The following is a 16,094-nucleotide window of genomic DNA, read 5'->3' as shown; positions in this document are numbered from 1 at the left end:
ACAAACCAGAGATCAGTGCCATTCCATACAATATGCAAGATGACCGAAAGCGAGGTTCAAATTCATTTCCAATTATATATACAGGACCCTCACATAGGATGAGGGTGGTGGGGGGTATGCCCGGGGTGACATATTTTTAGCGCTTCCAGCGACATACGAATATATACGATATCAATATCGGCAATTGTTTTCAGTTAAATTTGCAAATTACATGATTTATGAAGATCGGGGATACATCTATTGAAAATTCTGCGGATAAGTTCTCAGGCAGTGTATAAAAATACTACCTTGACGAACACGGAAATAATAGCCAATGAGAAATGTTATGGTTCTTACTCTCTCACATTGAAAATGTACACAGCCAGGGAAATTGTTATTCTTAACATATTGATAAGGATCTAAAAAATTCGGAAGATGAGTTGTATTTCCCGATTTTTTCTTCCAGGTATCGTTACTCCTACTGTAGAAGATAATTATAGTAAAATCAAAATAGTCGGTGGTGGACACGTGATTTTTTTCCCTGAAATATGGAAGATTGGGGCAATAAACAATCCAAATAAAATTTTTAAATATGGCCTCTTCCTAAATTTTTTTTTTATTATTATTTAAAGGAAATGAAATGGGGTTTAACGTCCTACTGTTCTGCTCCGAATTGGGCTAATGAAGACGGGCATACGCCATACAATGTGCTATGAGGGATATTTTGCCTGGACAGCGGCACTACGGCCTACTCTTATATCGAATTCCAACTGTCAAGGGATCTTTTATGTGCACGCCAATGTGTACACGGGACCTCAGTTTTTCGTGCCATCCAAACGACTAGACAGCTGTCCTTGTCAGGCCCTCCGTCCTGCATCACTGACAAGGGGGAACCACGCTGGAAAATCTGGATGAACTTTCTCGGCCAATGCGAACCAGCGTCTTACCCACCATGATCCCCATTATTTAGAGGACAATCAAGCAATTAGCATTAAGATAAGTGCGTCAGGGGAGATAACCTACATTGTACTTCACTAACCAGTATCCTGGAATGAATCTGCCCAGACTAGAAAAAGAAACAGAAATGCAGAAGAAAAAAAAAACATAATTGTTAAGAATGTGCTGCATTCAGCTTCATATTCTAAAATATATTTTAAAAACTGAATGCACCAAGGGAGTTAATTCTTTTTGCACTTCCCTTTTCAAACAATTCACATTCATTCTGACTCAATCTTAAGCCCACGACTCATCTTTTGTTGAACACAAAACCTCTTTTACAAAAATTGAAATATTTTATTATCAAACAGTAACTTAGCACATGTATAAATAGTTAAAACCAGTCGTGATAAATAAAAAAAGTCAATTAATAATATAATATGCATTCATATTTATATTTTGATTCAAGGCTAGGAAGCAGTAATTAAAACAATTGTTTTAACAAAAATCACAGGTGCAATGAAAGACAAGAAGATGAAAAATATGGAAGTTCATCTAAATAAAAAAAGTTATAAGAAAGAAAATATTATATATAAAAAAACAGTCAAGTAATTTAAACTGACATTATGGTTCATTAGTTGACACTTAACAAATGCATTACACTATTTAAGAAACAATAAAAATAATATATAAAAAAACAAACTTTTACAATAACTAAATAACTTATCATTTGAAACATAAAATCTATATTAAAGGGACTACCCCGATTTGAACAGAGACTCAAAAATAAATGTCCGAGTATGTATGAAATTTAAGCGCCAAAATATAGAGGAGTGGTGTATTTACCTTGTCTCAAAATTTCAGCTCAAAATATTGAGTCGTTTGGACGTGAACATCAAAACTGCTTATCCGAGCATGTAACCTTTTTAAAATTTCGGGTCAATTTTTTCGTTGGGTGACTTGATGATCGATTCCCGTTCCTTGAGAGGTCTAAACAGTGCACAACCCACGTGCTGTACTTGATAACGAAAGTAAATTTCACCAACACATTATTTTTATAAAAAAAAAATCTTATTTTATCCAGATGCCCTATAATTCATTTTGAGACATCGGTCTGCATTTCCAGATGAAGACTGACAGGTTTAAGTTGTTTGAAAACGTATCACAAATATTGAGTTAGTTGCTTGGACCTTAGTTAGACGATTTTAAGGGATTTTGAAACAAAATTAAGCAGTTTTATTCTCCATAAAATTATCGGGATTGGCCCTTTAAAGAAAAAAGTAAAATGACCACATTACATTTTATGTACAAAAAATATTTTATAAAATATATGCATTAAAAAAAACTGACTAAGATCAATGTAAGTGAAATTATGCCTTAATATTGATGAAATTAAACAATTAAGGTATAAAATTCTTAAATGTACAATACATTACTATATCTTGGATTTTTTTTTAACATGAAATGTATGATGCTTTATTTTAATTAAAGCTGGCATTCAGGTTTCTCGTCTCATTTCTTGAAATTTCTGCATAAGAAGTTGTATTAAACAATTTTGCACATGTTTAGATCACTAAGACTAGCTTGTAGTAATTAAGGCAAATTAAGGCAGATTCAATAAGCTTTCCTGACAGCTGCTAGTGCCTCATGACATTTTTCATCTAAATCTCCATCACCTCCTACAAAAAGAAGAAAATACTTTATCAGAACATTTTAAATTCCTGTAAACGGTGATACTTGATTTAACGTTCTGGAATTAAATTCAATTAATTCAAACACCAGTGAGAATCATGTGAACAAGAAGGTCACAAAGCATGTGCCAACTGAGTAAGAGAAACCATATAAGAAACAATATAACAAATGGCCTCGCCTTTTATCTATTGTTATGGTAATTAAAATACATCAAGGCAATAACCTTATATTAATAAGTGGTTTCTACCTAGTGTACATTACAATTAAATGCTTTTGTCAATCTATATGGTTTCATTATAAGAACAAGGGTCACTGTTTTCCTAATTATGTTTTCATTGAATGTTGTGATTGTACATAGTATATATATCTCATTCCTTCTATCTGTATCAGTATTGTGCTTGAAAACGACAAGAGAATCATTGTTGAAACGTAGCTTTAATAGAAATATAGTAATTGTTATCCATATAACTTTGTGTTTATTTTTTAATGTGCTCAATTACTAAATGCCATTCAAACAGAATATAACAAAGCTTTTGTGACGAGAATGTAGTCCTATTGGGAGAATTTTATCTGGACTGATGTTCTTCATCTGACAAGGAATCTTATAAGCACAGTACCAATCTGTAAATAGGATAGGATCACTTAGAGACCAGATAGAGTGTTGATACAAAAATCTTGAAAACTTACCATAATCTAAGTCTCTGATATCACATTGAAATATAAGTTCTCCATTTACCCAAATTTCAATCCTATTCCAATCATCCATAGAAACTAGCTCAACAGTATGACCATCTTGAGTCATTACATCTACAAAAAATAGAATTAGTTATCTTCAGACAAATTTAATTAATTAAAATCAATATTTTCTTTTTTCACTGTGCCCTTTTTAACCATTCAGTTTTGTTGCATTACTAATTACTAATCTTCAAAGGCTTTTCAAACTGATTTTTTTTTTAGCCCCCATCGTTTAATGTCATTTACAATTAATGGAATTTGATTTCTTTTTTGTATCTCCTAGGAAATATTTATTAATATTAATATCCATGCAATGAAACCAATATTCAAAAAGGAAAATATACAGGTTTAAATGATCCATAATTTCTGGAAAACTTAAAATACACTAAATACTGTTTAAAAATTCATCATAATCAGATATTTAGAAGAGCATTCAAAAAATGACTAAGACAATAGGTGTCTAGAATTACATTTAAGTCCTTCTAATCTGGCTTCTCTGTGTATCACGATTCCACAAGCTTCATAAGGTCCATAATGAATCAACACTTTCGCATTAGATGGCATAACTGCAGCTGTACACTAAAAAAAACCACAAAAAGAAAGAGTATAAAAAAAGTATCTAGGCAAGGCTTCCTGATAATTCATGGTATATCTCAATGATGGACTGGTAGATCTCACATACAATCTTATTTCAACAGTTCAGGTAAAACTGAAAAGACTAGTCCAATCACATCATCAAAATTGCTTTTCTTTACCTCCTGAAAAGCATGCAGTGTTAAACTACACTATGCAGTTACACACAGAATTCATCAGTATATCGGCTTTGCGTGCATATGTCTCATTATTTGCATAGTGAACCCATGGCCAATCCTATTCCTGATTCTTTTTTTTTAATCTTTGTACCGACAACTACAATGACATGGGCAACACACGCTTCCACATGGAGAACCTATGGCCTAAAAAAAATTACATCCATACATTGCAGTTGACCACAATAGATGGTGTATTTTCTTCTGTGTGGCGACGCAAATGTAAACTATAAATGCGACGATCTTTATCAATCAAGTTCTGTGCTAATTCACTTCCCATTCATATAGGTCTGTCATATCTGCTAGTAGACTCTAGTATTAATCAATAATATAAAGAGAACACAAATCTTGCTACTGTGGCCTATCAACAATTATGACCCTGCTGCTGGAGACACTAATTACCACATAGGCCTTGTCAAAGGTTACTTTCAATACCCAAAAATCTATTTTACCGTTTCTTGAAGAATGACACGAAGCTTATTGAACTTAATTTATCTTCTGAGGTATTTGGTTTAGTTGGTGTAACTGATTTTTGGTGTAGTTAGGGAAGCCAAGCAGCTCCGCGGTAAATAACGACATTTCCGGAAATGATTTCTCGTCTAAAATAAACAAACTATTACTTCAACCAGGATGTATTTCCCAAAATATAAATATTGTTTATGAATTCTCAAAACTCTATATTGTAAAAGTTTTTTTCATGGCACATTTCGAAAATTATTTTATACATTTTCTCCGAACCTGCAACATGGCAGCCCGCAGAGGTCTTCAGTGTTTTTCGCGAAATAAATCTGCTTTATTTAACGTTGGAAGGTTTGTCATTAGTCTTAATTTTGAATGATGTATGTGTCAAAACAGACCATTAACGTCAAGGCGTTTTCTTAATTTTATCTCTAAATCATAAAATCCGTTCTTCTTGATTTGCATTTAACGACGTAAATTACTAAAAAAAAAAATTATTATGATTATGTAAATAAATACACAAATATAAGCAGGTCAGAAATAAGAAAATTCGTCTGCTATACACTCTTGTTCTTTTCCAACATTGAACAGATTTTCTGCAATTTTAGGCCAGTAATGCTCCTATTTCATACATTATTTTTTATTCTGCATCTGACAGTAAAACATGCCAAATAATAATTCTTTCTTTTTAAAGCAGCCAAAATTAAATGTAATTATGATTGCATAGTGGACAGTTCATTATTATATGAATCAGCTTTTTCAGATGGCTATAAATGAAATGAAATGGGGTTTAACGTCCTACTGTTCTGCTCCTATACTGGGCTAATGAAGACAGGCATACGCCATACAGTGTGCTATGAGGGAAATTTTGCCCGGGCAGCGGCACTATCGCCTACTCTTATATCGAATTCCAACCTTCAAGGGATCTTTTATGTGCATTCCATTATATATACGGGACCTCGTTTTTTTGTCTCATCAGAAGGACTAGACAGCTGTCCTTGTCAGGCCCTCCGTCCTGCATCACTGACAAGGGGGAACCACGCCGGATTCAGATGGCTATAATCAGCCAATTAAAAGTACTGACATCTACACAATGTTTTCTTGTTTTGAGTGAATTTGAATTATGATTACAATTCTTTTGTATTTATTTATTTACAGAACAACAATCTGCAGTTCTTCATTATTGCGATATAGATGTATCCACACCTTACAGAAACAGATTTCACAATGTCCTATTCTACAACCAAAATGTGTAATCCCCAATATAGGTATGGTAAAATTATCATAACTATATGCAGTCTGAAACATCTGAGCTACAGATATTTCAGACTAAACTAATCTTCTTTCATACAAAACCTAAACATACATTATACAAGAGCTAAATCTGCCAATTGCAAGTCTTTCTTTAGGCCTGAAATGTTATCTAAATTATTAATTAGACAGTAATTAACTTATCCAGACCATAATTAACTCTTGATGGCGTCGCTAGCTTGTAATATTTACTGAATTAGAACCTGGTCTGCTGCTTCTGATTAAATCAAAAAATGGATAATCAAAACTATGTTTTTTATCATACCGACTTTAGTAATGATGATCAAGGCTAGGCCGAAAATTCAATCGCTGAAATCTAGGTTCAGAGTGGATCAATGTGACTGAAATTTTCAGCAAATTCCCTTTACATTATTTAGTTTTTAACTATTATAGTGAGAACTGCCAGCTTTTTATCTAATCTCCCATAATGTATCTATAATTTAATTATTAGTTTAGTGCTTGCTTGAAATAAGTAAGATATCGACGACATAGCCTAATTCACTTAAAAAGACCAGTAACCTGTAAGCGACGAATGGAAAACACAGCATTTGACTCAATGACAAGACCAGGTGACCTAAAATGAAATGGGGTTTAACGTCCTACTGTTCTGCTCCGATTGGGCTAATGAATAGGGCCATATATTATACAGTGCTATGAGGGAAATTTTGTGTGGGCAGCGGTACTCTATGGCCTACTCTTATATCAAATTCCAACTGCCAAGGGATCTTTTACGTGCACGCCAATGTATACATGGGACCTCCGTTTTTTGTACCATCCGAACCGCTAGACAGCTGTCCTTGTCAGGCCCTCCATCCTGCACCACTGACGAGGGGAAACCACGTCGAAAAATCCCGATGAACTTTCTCAGCAGGGATCAAACAAGTGATCTCCAGGCTAGCGAGCCAGCGTATGCACTTAGCAGTCGTGGCTCCCTTAAAAATACAAGAAGCCTAACCCATCATTTTAAAACTTACTGAACACTCATTATTTGTCATTAGCAGTCGTGGCTCCCTTAAAAATACAAGAAGCCTAACCCATCATTTTAAAACTTACTGAACACTCATTATTTGTCATTAAAAACAAGTTGTCTAAAATCAGTATCTAATGCTATTGTTGGCGACCATTTTTTATATGCCCACATTTTCTATATTTAATTTTAGCAAGAAGTATGTTTGTACAGACATTTGAAACTCCTAATCCTAACAGTTTAAAGTATGTACCTGGAGTCAAGGTTTTAGAATCGGGAACAATTGACTTCCCAAATCCACAATCTGCTGCATGTTCACCATTAGCCAGGTAAAATAGTTTGTAATATGAACTTTTCTTCATAATATGAACTGTACAGAATTGCTCTCATTCTCCAGTTGTTAGAGAAAGCAGACTACAACAGATTCCTAGAGATTCCACTGCCTCTTAATATTATTCAAGATCTTCAAATCAGAAATCTTCAAGTTAAATCAGATAATTTAGGATTGTAGAACAAATAAAACAAAATTTATTGAATTTTAGAAATAAGATAGCCTATCTTCTTTTCTATACATGTACATATTATCTATAAAGTACTCTTCGTCGTTTGGTGGTAGGCAGTGATGTTGTTAATAGTATTACTTTTCAATGGGGGTTATCAACCTGAAATCACATTCCTTGTGGTTACAGCTTGACCATTTTCAGTAATAATAGAGAAATATATTATGATATGAAATCAAGTATTAAAGACACTATTTAGTCAGATTTTTCTTCTCCTTCTTTTGTAGGCAGTTATTTAGAATAGAGGGTGTTAAGGGTGTTTTCTTTGGTACAGAATTTATAACCATCACAAAGGTAACACATATTTAAAATGATTTCAATGGGGTATATGAAATATCACTTTTGGACCTATCCAAACTACTAGACACTTTTCCTTGCCAGGCTGTCCACCCTACACTTCTCACAAGGGTAAATCAGGCTGGAAAATTTTGAGGAACTTTGTTGACCATCAAAGGGATCGAATGTAGAATCTCTTGGTTAGTTAACCGGGGCTATACTCACTGAGCCACCGAGTACACAATCAACCAATACTGTCAACCTAATAAAGCTATATCACCTTTCTCTCTAGATCATGTTATATAATATTTAATATATAGGTAGATGATGATGTAGAATGGGGTGTAATAAATCCTGAAATATTTGGTGTGATTATGGATTTTTTTGCAAGTGGTGTACCAGTATTAACAGATGAACAACCTGCTGGCGATACAGGTACCAGTAATAAATAATATATTAAATAGTTATTCTCATTACATCTTCTGATACTTTTTACCAAATGGACCATGCAGGATAACTGCACAACACAAATGAGACAGAACTAACTATACAGGGATATGGTAGAGACAGTACAATAAACATTCCTAGTGAAGATATAAATGGAGAATGTGGCAAAATGTTTAATCCGGCCCATTGAACAAAATTTGTGGGAGTGGGGACTGTCAGGGTAGCGAACCAAAATGGGGTTTCAGGGACTTTACATATTTGTAAATTATCGTGGTGGCTGACCAGCCTGGGTTAATAAAAATATGTGGCACATTTCGACATAGATTTTATTGATACCTGTAAGTTTTAATATCTGTCAATTCCAATAAATTGTGACAACTATTTTTGTCTATTGTTTGTAATATATAGCCATTCACCCTGATGATGATGAAACAGTATTAATGATAAAAGAATTATTGGATACTAGAATAAGACCTACAGTACAAGAAGATGGTGGAGATATTGTCTATATGGTATAACATTACATTTTACATATATTTGACTTTTAATAGTCCACTCAGTCCCTACCGGCAATACAAGAAAATGATTAAAAATTTTATTTTTGTTATATGCCCTTCATCTGCCAACAATCAAATATCTGGCAATTACAGATACAGTTTAGTTTGTTGAAGACTCATTAAAGTAAATTTGCAATACGTTCTTCAGAGTACTATAGAGTTTACCTTTCATGTAGTAATATTTGATAAATGTTTTTTTCGTTTTGCAGGGATTTGAAGATGGTATAGTTAAATTAAAAATGCAAGGATCCTGTACCAGTTGTCCCAGTTCTGTAGTCACATTAAAGTCAGGTGTCCAGAATATGTTACAGTTTTATATACCAGAAGTTCTATCAGTGGAACAGGTAAATAAAAATAATTTGTTCCTAATTTCAAGTTTTTGGACATCTGAAAAGGAAAGTGTGCATAGTAATTTGGATGGAACAAAAAACCCTGATCCTTCCATTGGCATCCATGTAAAAGAACCCTTGACTATTTGAAATCTAAGAAGACTAGGCGGAAAGTCATTCAGATGATACAAAAAACTGAGGTCCTGTGAATACATTGGCGTGCACATAAAAGAAACTCTGACAGTTGGAATCCGAAATAAGAGTAGGTCATAACACTGTTGTCCGAGCATAAATTCCCTCATAGCACATATATTTCAAATCAGTTCATCTTTCAGACTTTCACTAAGATATATACTTTCTAATACGTATAAATATTCTGTACATATTGTACATATTATGGATTTTATGGGTTTTTAAGTTCAGTAGACAATGCTTCGATCTATCTAAGTAGTCCAGTTCTTGGATTTTAGATAGTTAATAAAGTCTTCGGTTATTTTAAATCTGATATGTGAAATTATGTAGTTTGATCTGAGTTTACATTAGAATGAGAAGTCATACTGTAAATATACAGTTAACAATGTATATGATATTTGGTGTAAAACTTAGTTACACATATGTAATACAAACAATTGAATATAAACCTTGACTAATCTTCTTTAACCCATCCTTATCACTATTTACATCTCTGTTGCAGGTTGAAGATGAAGCTGAAGAGGAATCAAAAAATCAGTTAAAAAAACTTGAGGAAAAATTAGGTGATCAGTAACTTTGATATCAGTTTTATTATGTTAAATAGCATGTTATAAAAAAAAGACAAAGTATCAAGGAAGTCAAAGCTGATGTATGGTGCAATTGATTGTGAACTTGAATGATCTGTTTTGATTTAATATTGGATTTCAAATTATGTGAATTAAATGTAGATTGTTTTTGTTCATAAAATATATAAGGTACTGGTGTAAGTGAATATAAAATAGAATTTTACTAGTACTGTGATTTTGCACTAAAATAGAGTGATCACTCTCTTTCTTGTGAAATATTAATTTGAACATTCTCCTCAGACATAATATAATGGATTTGTACCAGTATGTACATTAATTAATTTGAATTTAAAGCTGAAGGTAAGGGGATAAGACCTGTTCTTATTAACAATAACAGTGTCGATTCGATTGAATATTATATGTTGATCAGTTTGTTATCCTGCATTGAACAAAGTTAAACATACATTATGCAAGAGCTAAATCTGATTATTGCTAGTCTTTTTTTAGGCTTCAGATGTCAAAGAAATTATAAATTAGATCTTTATTTACACAACAAGCACAAAATCAACTCTGTAGACCCACAGATGGCTTGGATTCGGCTTGGATTTAAACAGGATTACGTTGATTGATTAAATTTTTAAATGGCGTAAGTGGAGATTAACCGTTACGTTGACGTCATACTCCCGGAAATAATTTTAGATCGAGGCTGAATGATAGAGCGTACGAAGGGAGGCCGCTGTTGAGCGAGGCCGCATTTGTCGGTCAATTTGATTGAAAGTTCGATATATACGGCCTTGATATTATGTTTATTTGTGGTTAAAATGGGAGTTTGGATGTCGGTATTATACGCTCTTTTGTCACTTGCGTTTACAGAAAAATTATGGAAATTGATAAACATCGCAGCTAACATCACCCCAGTTGAATTGCAGCCCATGCAGCCCCATTGGATCAATGTTTCCTATTTCAATTTGTCTGCTTCGGGAGTACACGCAGGCTAACAAGATTGAATAAGTCGGCTATAATTATGCCTCATTGATTTGGTCCATTCCTTTAAAACTTCCGCTTCTTATCTATATAATAAAAGTCCTATTTTTAATTTGTAGTAAAAATAAATGTGATACGAATTGAAAACGTTACTTGATAATCGAGATTATGTAGGTGGAGTTAACGCCTGTCAATCAAACGATCGTCTATTCTCGGAGATGGTGAAGAGAGAATTGACTCCCATTTCTAGTCAAAAATTACAATAGTGATAACTTTGTTTAGAATAAAGTAATTTGACTGAAATTTTCAATATATTCTTCTTTCATCATCTATTTTTGAACTGTTATAGCAAGAATGGCCAACTCTCTATTAAAATCTCCCATAATGTATCTTTAAGAGGAGGGATATTGAAAAGAGTTCCATCTGTCGTCCCGCTCTAGTTTGCTTTCCAGAAACTCTATACACACATCAGTCCATTTTGGTAGTTGTGCCCTTTGCCAATTAGAAAATTCTTGGGTTAGAAGTTGTGTTTTTATCGAATACAATTTCTTTTCCGAGGCATATTTCAGAAACTGTTCAAGATACCTGTATAAAACTTTGTTCACATATTAACCTATTATAGTAGTTGTGCCTTTTGTTAATTAGAAATTTCTCAGTGTAATACTTTTGTATTTCTATGAAAACATGTTTGAATTTTATTTTTACGTACAAATATTATTATGGAGCATATCTCAGAAACCATTTAAAATACCTGCTGTAGTAGTTGTGCCTTTTACCTATTGAAAAGTTTCCATAAAAGTATTTTAGCAGACAATAATTGATGTTCCAGATCATATGTACACGAACCTTTAACTTTAATTCAAGTTAACTGTATAATGTAATGTACCGGTAATGCAATATAAGTTGCAAGTCATCATCTAATATAAAACTTAGGCTGTGACCTCAATCTTTCTATTACATCAGAATTATTTTCTTAGGTTTTACATTTTCGAAAATAACCTCAGCCTTACTTTATGCCTTACATGGGTCTCATTTAGGTGACTATACATCAAACAATTTGCTTGTGTTTTGAAAATGCACTGGACATCTGTAGCCTGTGAAATCTTGGGACAGTAATCTTTTACGCTCAGCTATTTTCTTAAGGCAAGGTTTGATTCTATCATAAAAACCTTAATTTAATTTGATCTTCTACTACCTCCATTTTGAATCTCCAAAATGCTTGTACATTTAAAGTTTACTTTATATAAATAAAGCTTTTCTTTGATATTACTAAAGACGTAAATTTAGTGTCTATATTCAATTGGTATAATAACTCCATACAAGACCTTTATTCTACAGAATAAGACGGTATGAGGTTACTATTCTGTGCCGACCAATGTGTCTAATTTATGCTTTTTTATGAAGCTTCATATCTGAGATAAAGCTCTTCCCCACATTTATGCTTGGATTGTTTAATTTTGCAACATATCCTTGGATTCATGCTTTATCCCTTTATTCGGTTGTAGATAGACATTATGAAAAGGGTAGCAATATCAGAAGTGAGGATTGTTGCCAATAGACAGAACTTTAAGATATAATAAAGTGTTATTCCCTCCCTTTATTCCTTCTGGCCCTGGGTAACAGAAGATTATATTGTTTATTATAATTATGTTTTATTACCATAAAAGAAAAGGAAGTAAGGAACTGTAAATATGTATTGTGTACCGTAGATGTATATAATTAGATTAAAATAATATTTGACCAATTATTATTATATGAGTTCTTTTATTATGTTTTAGAAAGCAAGAATGTAAATTTCTTGTTTTCTTAGGTTAACTATATGTACATGTTTTACCAATCGCTGATATTTCTAATTTGGGTGTGATGTAACATTAAAAGCTGCACAAAAACGTACCTCTATAAAAGACAGTTTGGCCAACAGTGATGACGTTCACATTCAACTGTTTATAGATATTACTTAGAGACCCTGGTCAAGCCATGATTTCACTACTTGGCTTGGACCATGCACTTAATTCAACTTTTTGGGGAGGTGGCACCACACCAGAATTTCACCATTTAGTGGACCTACTGAGGATGGGTGTATCCCATTCAATTATGCTGAAGATGAGAGATTATCTATTTGATATTATTAATATCGTGGCGGGGGGGGGGGGCTATATAATTGCACAAAACTTTTTACATGCGCCGTATGATTTTTTTTCGTGAGAAGTTCATTCTACACGCTTATAAAGATGTCATTATAAATATACATGTAACATCACTCACTACTGGACTCAAATGTTATATACTTGTTTAGCCCTACAAGTGCATTTCAGTTTCAATCAATAGAAGAATATATTTCCTTATAGTAATTTATTTTGTAGTTCTAGTGAATAGATGCATACATTCAAAACGCAACCAGAAATATTATCATTTGTTACCATCACAAATGTATAGCTGGATTTTTATTATCACTGTCATGGCCGATTGACTTTTATCAGCAGTAGTCAGAGACTAAATAATGCTCAACCAGCCCACTCCTATGTAACTCATTGAAAAATTATATGAATGGCTCTTTTTATAATCAGCTGGTTTCCTATTTCCCCAATAATAAATTGAGGTCTATTTTATGTTGCCTGACAGACATTTTCAAAAAAAACGGAACCACCCCAAATGGGTATTTAGGAATTTGATACTTTTAACAATATAATTATCAGCTTATTTCTGCTAGAGTTCAAAAGCATAAAGTGTATGTATTTGATCCTGTATTCCTATCATTGTTATGTGACACCTGTTAGATGCAATGTTTTGACTTAAGTTTGTGTGCTGCACAGTGTCTGGTCAGTGCCACCACATTGACTGAATGAATAAGTAGGACTGCCCTAACTTTGGCTACTGAATTCCATCTACAGCATTCCTAAAATAACAGTTTGCATTGATAAGGTGGATTGATTAATATTCAGATCTTTTTATACCAAATAGTTAAAACTGTACATATGAGTAATTTATTATTCTAAGAGAAGATAGATACATTATTAAAATAGACAGAACAGAGAAGAGAAATAAATTCTACAACATGAATAAATCTTTTAGTTACAGAGGAGTTTGTATATAACACAAAACATAAATATTGGCCAGTAATACATATATATATAAATAATGACGATATGTAACTTAGTGATCAATCCATACAGAACACACATTTAATTTTAAACTATTAATTCTACTAATGCACAAAAACACAGCTCCTTCATCATAATTTTAAAAAAATTGCCATTTTTTGTGCTATTCTTATTGAAAAATCATCGAAAGTTCTTTGAAATGAATAGCATTAAATTACTTTTTTTCCATTAAAATAAAGTCTGTACATTCAAACATAAACAAACTGGTAAAGACATCTACTGGTGTGTTAAGTCAATTTGGTGCCACAATAAAGATAAGTGCATCTGAAATGAGAAAAAAATTGACAAATTAAAAACCATTGTAGTTCAAAATAATGAGAAATTTGCATTAGATTTCTTCTTTTAATATTCTAATCTTGAAGCATTTTATTAAACCTTGCTGTTATATTCAATTTCAACAGGGTCATGAGCGAATAGCTACATGTATATAAGTCAATTTAGTATGGATATGATCAGTTGTACATATTCAATTCAATCAACCCTAACATTCCAAATGACCAACTGAAAATTTAAACATACATTATGCAAGAGCTAAATCTGTCTATTGCAGGTCTTTCTTTAGGCCTGAAATGTTATCTAAATTATAAATTAGACATGAATTAACCTATCCAAACCATAATCAACTCTAGATGGCATCGCTAGCCTGCGATCTTTAGTGGATTATATATATAAGCCGATTTACTGCATAAATTTCCATCACGATTTAATGATTAAATGGATAATCGAGACTATGCTGTTTATCGTACTGACTTTAGTATAAATGATGATCGAGGCTAGGCGGAAATTTCAATCGATTAGTTCCCGGTTCATAGTGGATCAATTTGAATTAAATTTTCAGCAAATTGCCTTTACATTATTTAGTTTTTAACTAATATTATAGTGAGAACTGCCAACTCGTTATCGAATCTCCCAAAATATAGGTCTTGGTGCCAAAATATAGGTCTTTCATTTACAAATTAAGAAATCATTCAAGAAGTTTGACTCACAAAAACAAAAATATAGCCTAGTACTTTAATTTAATAAATCACATTCTGGTTTAATCGTCATCATCATCTGGAGCAAAGATTTCGTGTTCCTCAAGAAGGGTTGCAAACTCTCTACTGAAGTAACCTCCTAATGTCACAAATGGAAAGACCACAGACAGCACTTTTGTGATGCCTAGCCGTGTAACCTCCGGTTTTCCGATAACTGCCCCAGTTTCAGAATAAACCACTGTTCTGGCAGGCACAACAGATTTTATCGACTGAAGTTTTTTAGGGTCTAAAACCCCTTTAGAAAGTGCAGCTATCGAAAGCGTAGTTAATCTGGCAGCCATGTTGTTATGGTGGTAAATCAAAATTTATTTCCGCGGAATAAAATGAAACGAAATTGAGAGAGTGCGAACAAAAATGAAATGAAATGAAATGAGTTTAACGTCCTACTGTTCTGCTCCGGACAGGGCTAATGAAGACGGGCATACGCCATACAATGAGGGAAATTTTGCCCGGACAGCGGCACTACGGACTACTCTTATATCGAATTCCAACTGTCAAGGGATGTGTACTGTTACGTGCACGCCAATGTGTACACGGGACCTAGGTTTTTTGTCCCATCCGAACGACTAGACAGCTGTCCTTGTCAGGCCCTCCGTCCTGCATCACTGACAAGGGAGAACCACGCCGGAAAATCTGGATGAACTTTCTTGGCCAATGCAGGGATCGAACACCCGACCTCCAGGCTAGCGAGCCAGCGTCTTTCTCACTTAGCCACCGTGATTCCCCCCCCCCCCCATCGAACAAAATGAGCAAGAGTTGTAACATTTCAAGAGACGCATTATTGATAGGTTTCTGGCCTATTACATCTTCCAATACAAAGGTAAACTAAACGTCCTTAATTAAACCCTTGCATTCCGCCCGACTCTTTCTGCCCCCTTATATAGCCGCCAAGCAGCAAGCACCACATTATTAGGGGTAGTACGATTTACACAAATTCCCCCAAATGTACCCAAATCCACCATTATTTCAACTAATATCACAATAATTTATATCGATAGTTGATAATATACCGTTCTATATGCTAAATTGTGATGCGATTTCCAAAATTCCAAGCAAGTTAAGTCCAATGGACATAACTGGTGTGTTGCACTAAATCACTA

At 33.5% G+C, this 16,094-nt stretch overlaps 2 protein-coding genes across 2 annotated transcripts; one reads left to right on the top strand and one right to left on the bottom strand.

Moving 5' to 3' along the window:
- Positions 1-1,251: 1,251 nt before the first annotated feature.
- On the bottom strand, positions 1,252-4,589 carry LOC126811950 (UPF0728 protein). The gene is made up of 4 exons (XM_056098494.1): positions 4,321-4,589; positions 3,813-3,921; positions 3,295-3,414; positions 1,252-2,594 (listed from the first exon to the last, which is right to left on the bottom strand). Exons 1-4 carry the CDS (start codon positions 4,429-4,431, stop codon positions 2,530-2,532), a joined length of 405 nt encoding a protein of 134 aa, XP_055954469.1. The 5' UTR covers positions 4,432-4,589; the 3' UTR covers positions 1,252-2,529.
- A 302-nt stretch (positions 4,590-4,891) lies between these two features.
- On the top strand, positions 4,892-12,546 carry LOC126811947 (NFU1 iron-sulfur cluster scaffold homolog, mitochondrial). Its single transcript, XM_050538014.2, has 8 exons — positions 4,892-4,961; positions 5,769-5,878; positions 7,082-7,217; positions 7,676-7,742; positions 8,045-8,159; positions 8,580-8,683; positions 8,938-9,072; positions 9,752-12,546. The coding sequence occupies exons 1-8, from the start codon at positions 4,897-4,899 to the stop codon at positions 9,821-9,823; spliced, it is 804 nt and encodes a 267-aa protein (XP_050393971.1). The 5' UTR covers positions 4,892-4,896; the 3' UTR covers positions 9,824-12,546.
- The last annotated feature ends 3,548 nt before the right edge of the window (positions 12,547-16,094 follow it).

This window comes from Patella vulgata, chromosome 2, assembly GCF_932274485.2.
Source record: "Patella vulgata chromosome 2, xgPatVulg1.2, whole genome shotgun sequence".
Taxonomy (NCBI): Eukaryota; Metazoa; Mollusca; class Gastropoda; family Patellidae; genus Patella; species Patella vulgata.
This window is presented reverse-complemented; position numbering and strand designations above follow the sequence as displayed.

Coding starts and splice junctions, on each gene's coding strand:
- LOC126811947 (XM_050538014.2), top strand. CDS start 4,897: ATGGCAGCCCGCAGAGGTCTTCAGTGTTTTTCGCGAAATAAATCTGCT. Junction 8,160..8,579: donor ACAACCTGCTGGCGATACAG/GTACCAGTAATA, acceptor TGTAATATATAG/CCATTCACCCTGATGATGAT. Junction 8,684..8,937: donor GTGGAGATATTGTCTATATG/GTATAACATTAC, acceptor TTCGTTTTGCAG/GGATTTGAAGATGGTATAGT.
- LOC126811950 (XM_056098494.1), bottom strand. CDS start 4,431: ATGGGAAGTGAATTAGCACAGAACTTGATTGATAAAGATCGTCGCATT. Junction 3,922..4,320: donor CTATTGTGGTCAACTGCAAT/GTATGGATGTAA, acceptor GGTTTTTTTTAG/TGTACAGCTGCAGTTATGCC. Junction 3,415..3,812: donor CAGATTAGAAGGACTTAAAT/GTAATTCTAGAC, acceptor TATTTTTTGTAG/ATGTAATGACTCAAGATGGT.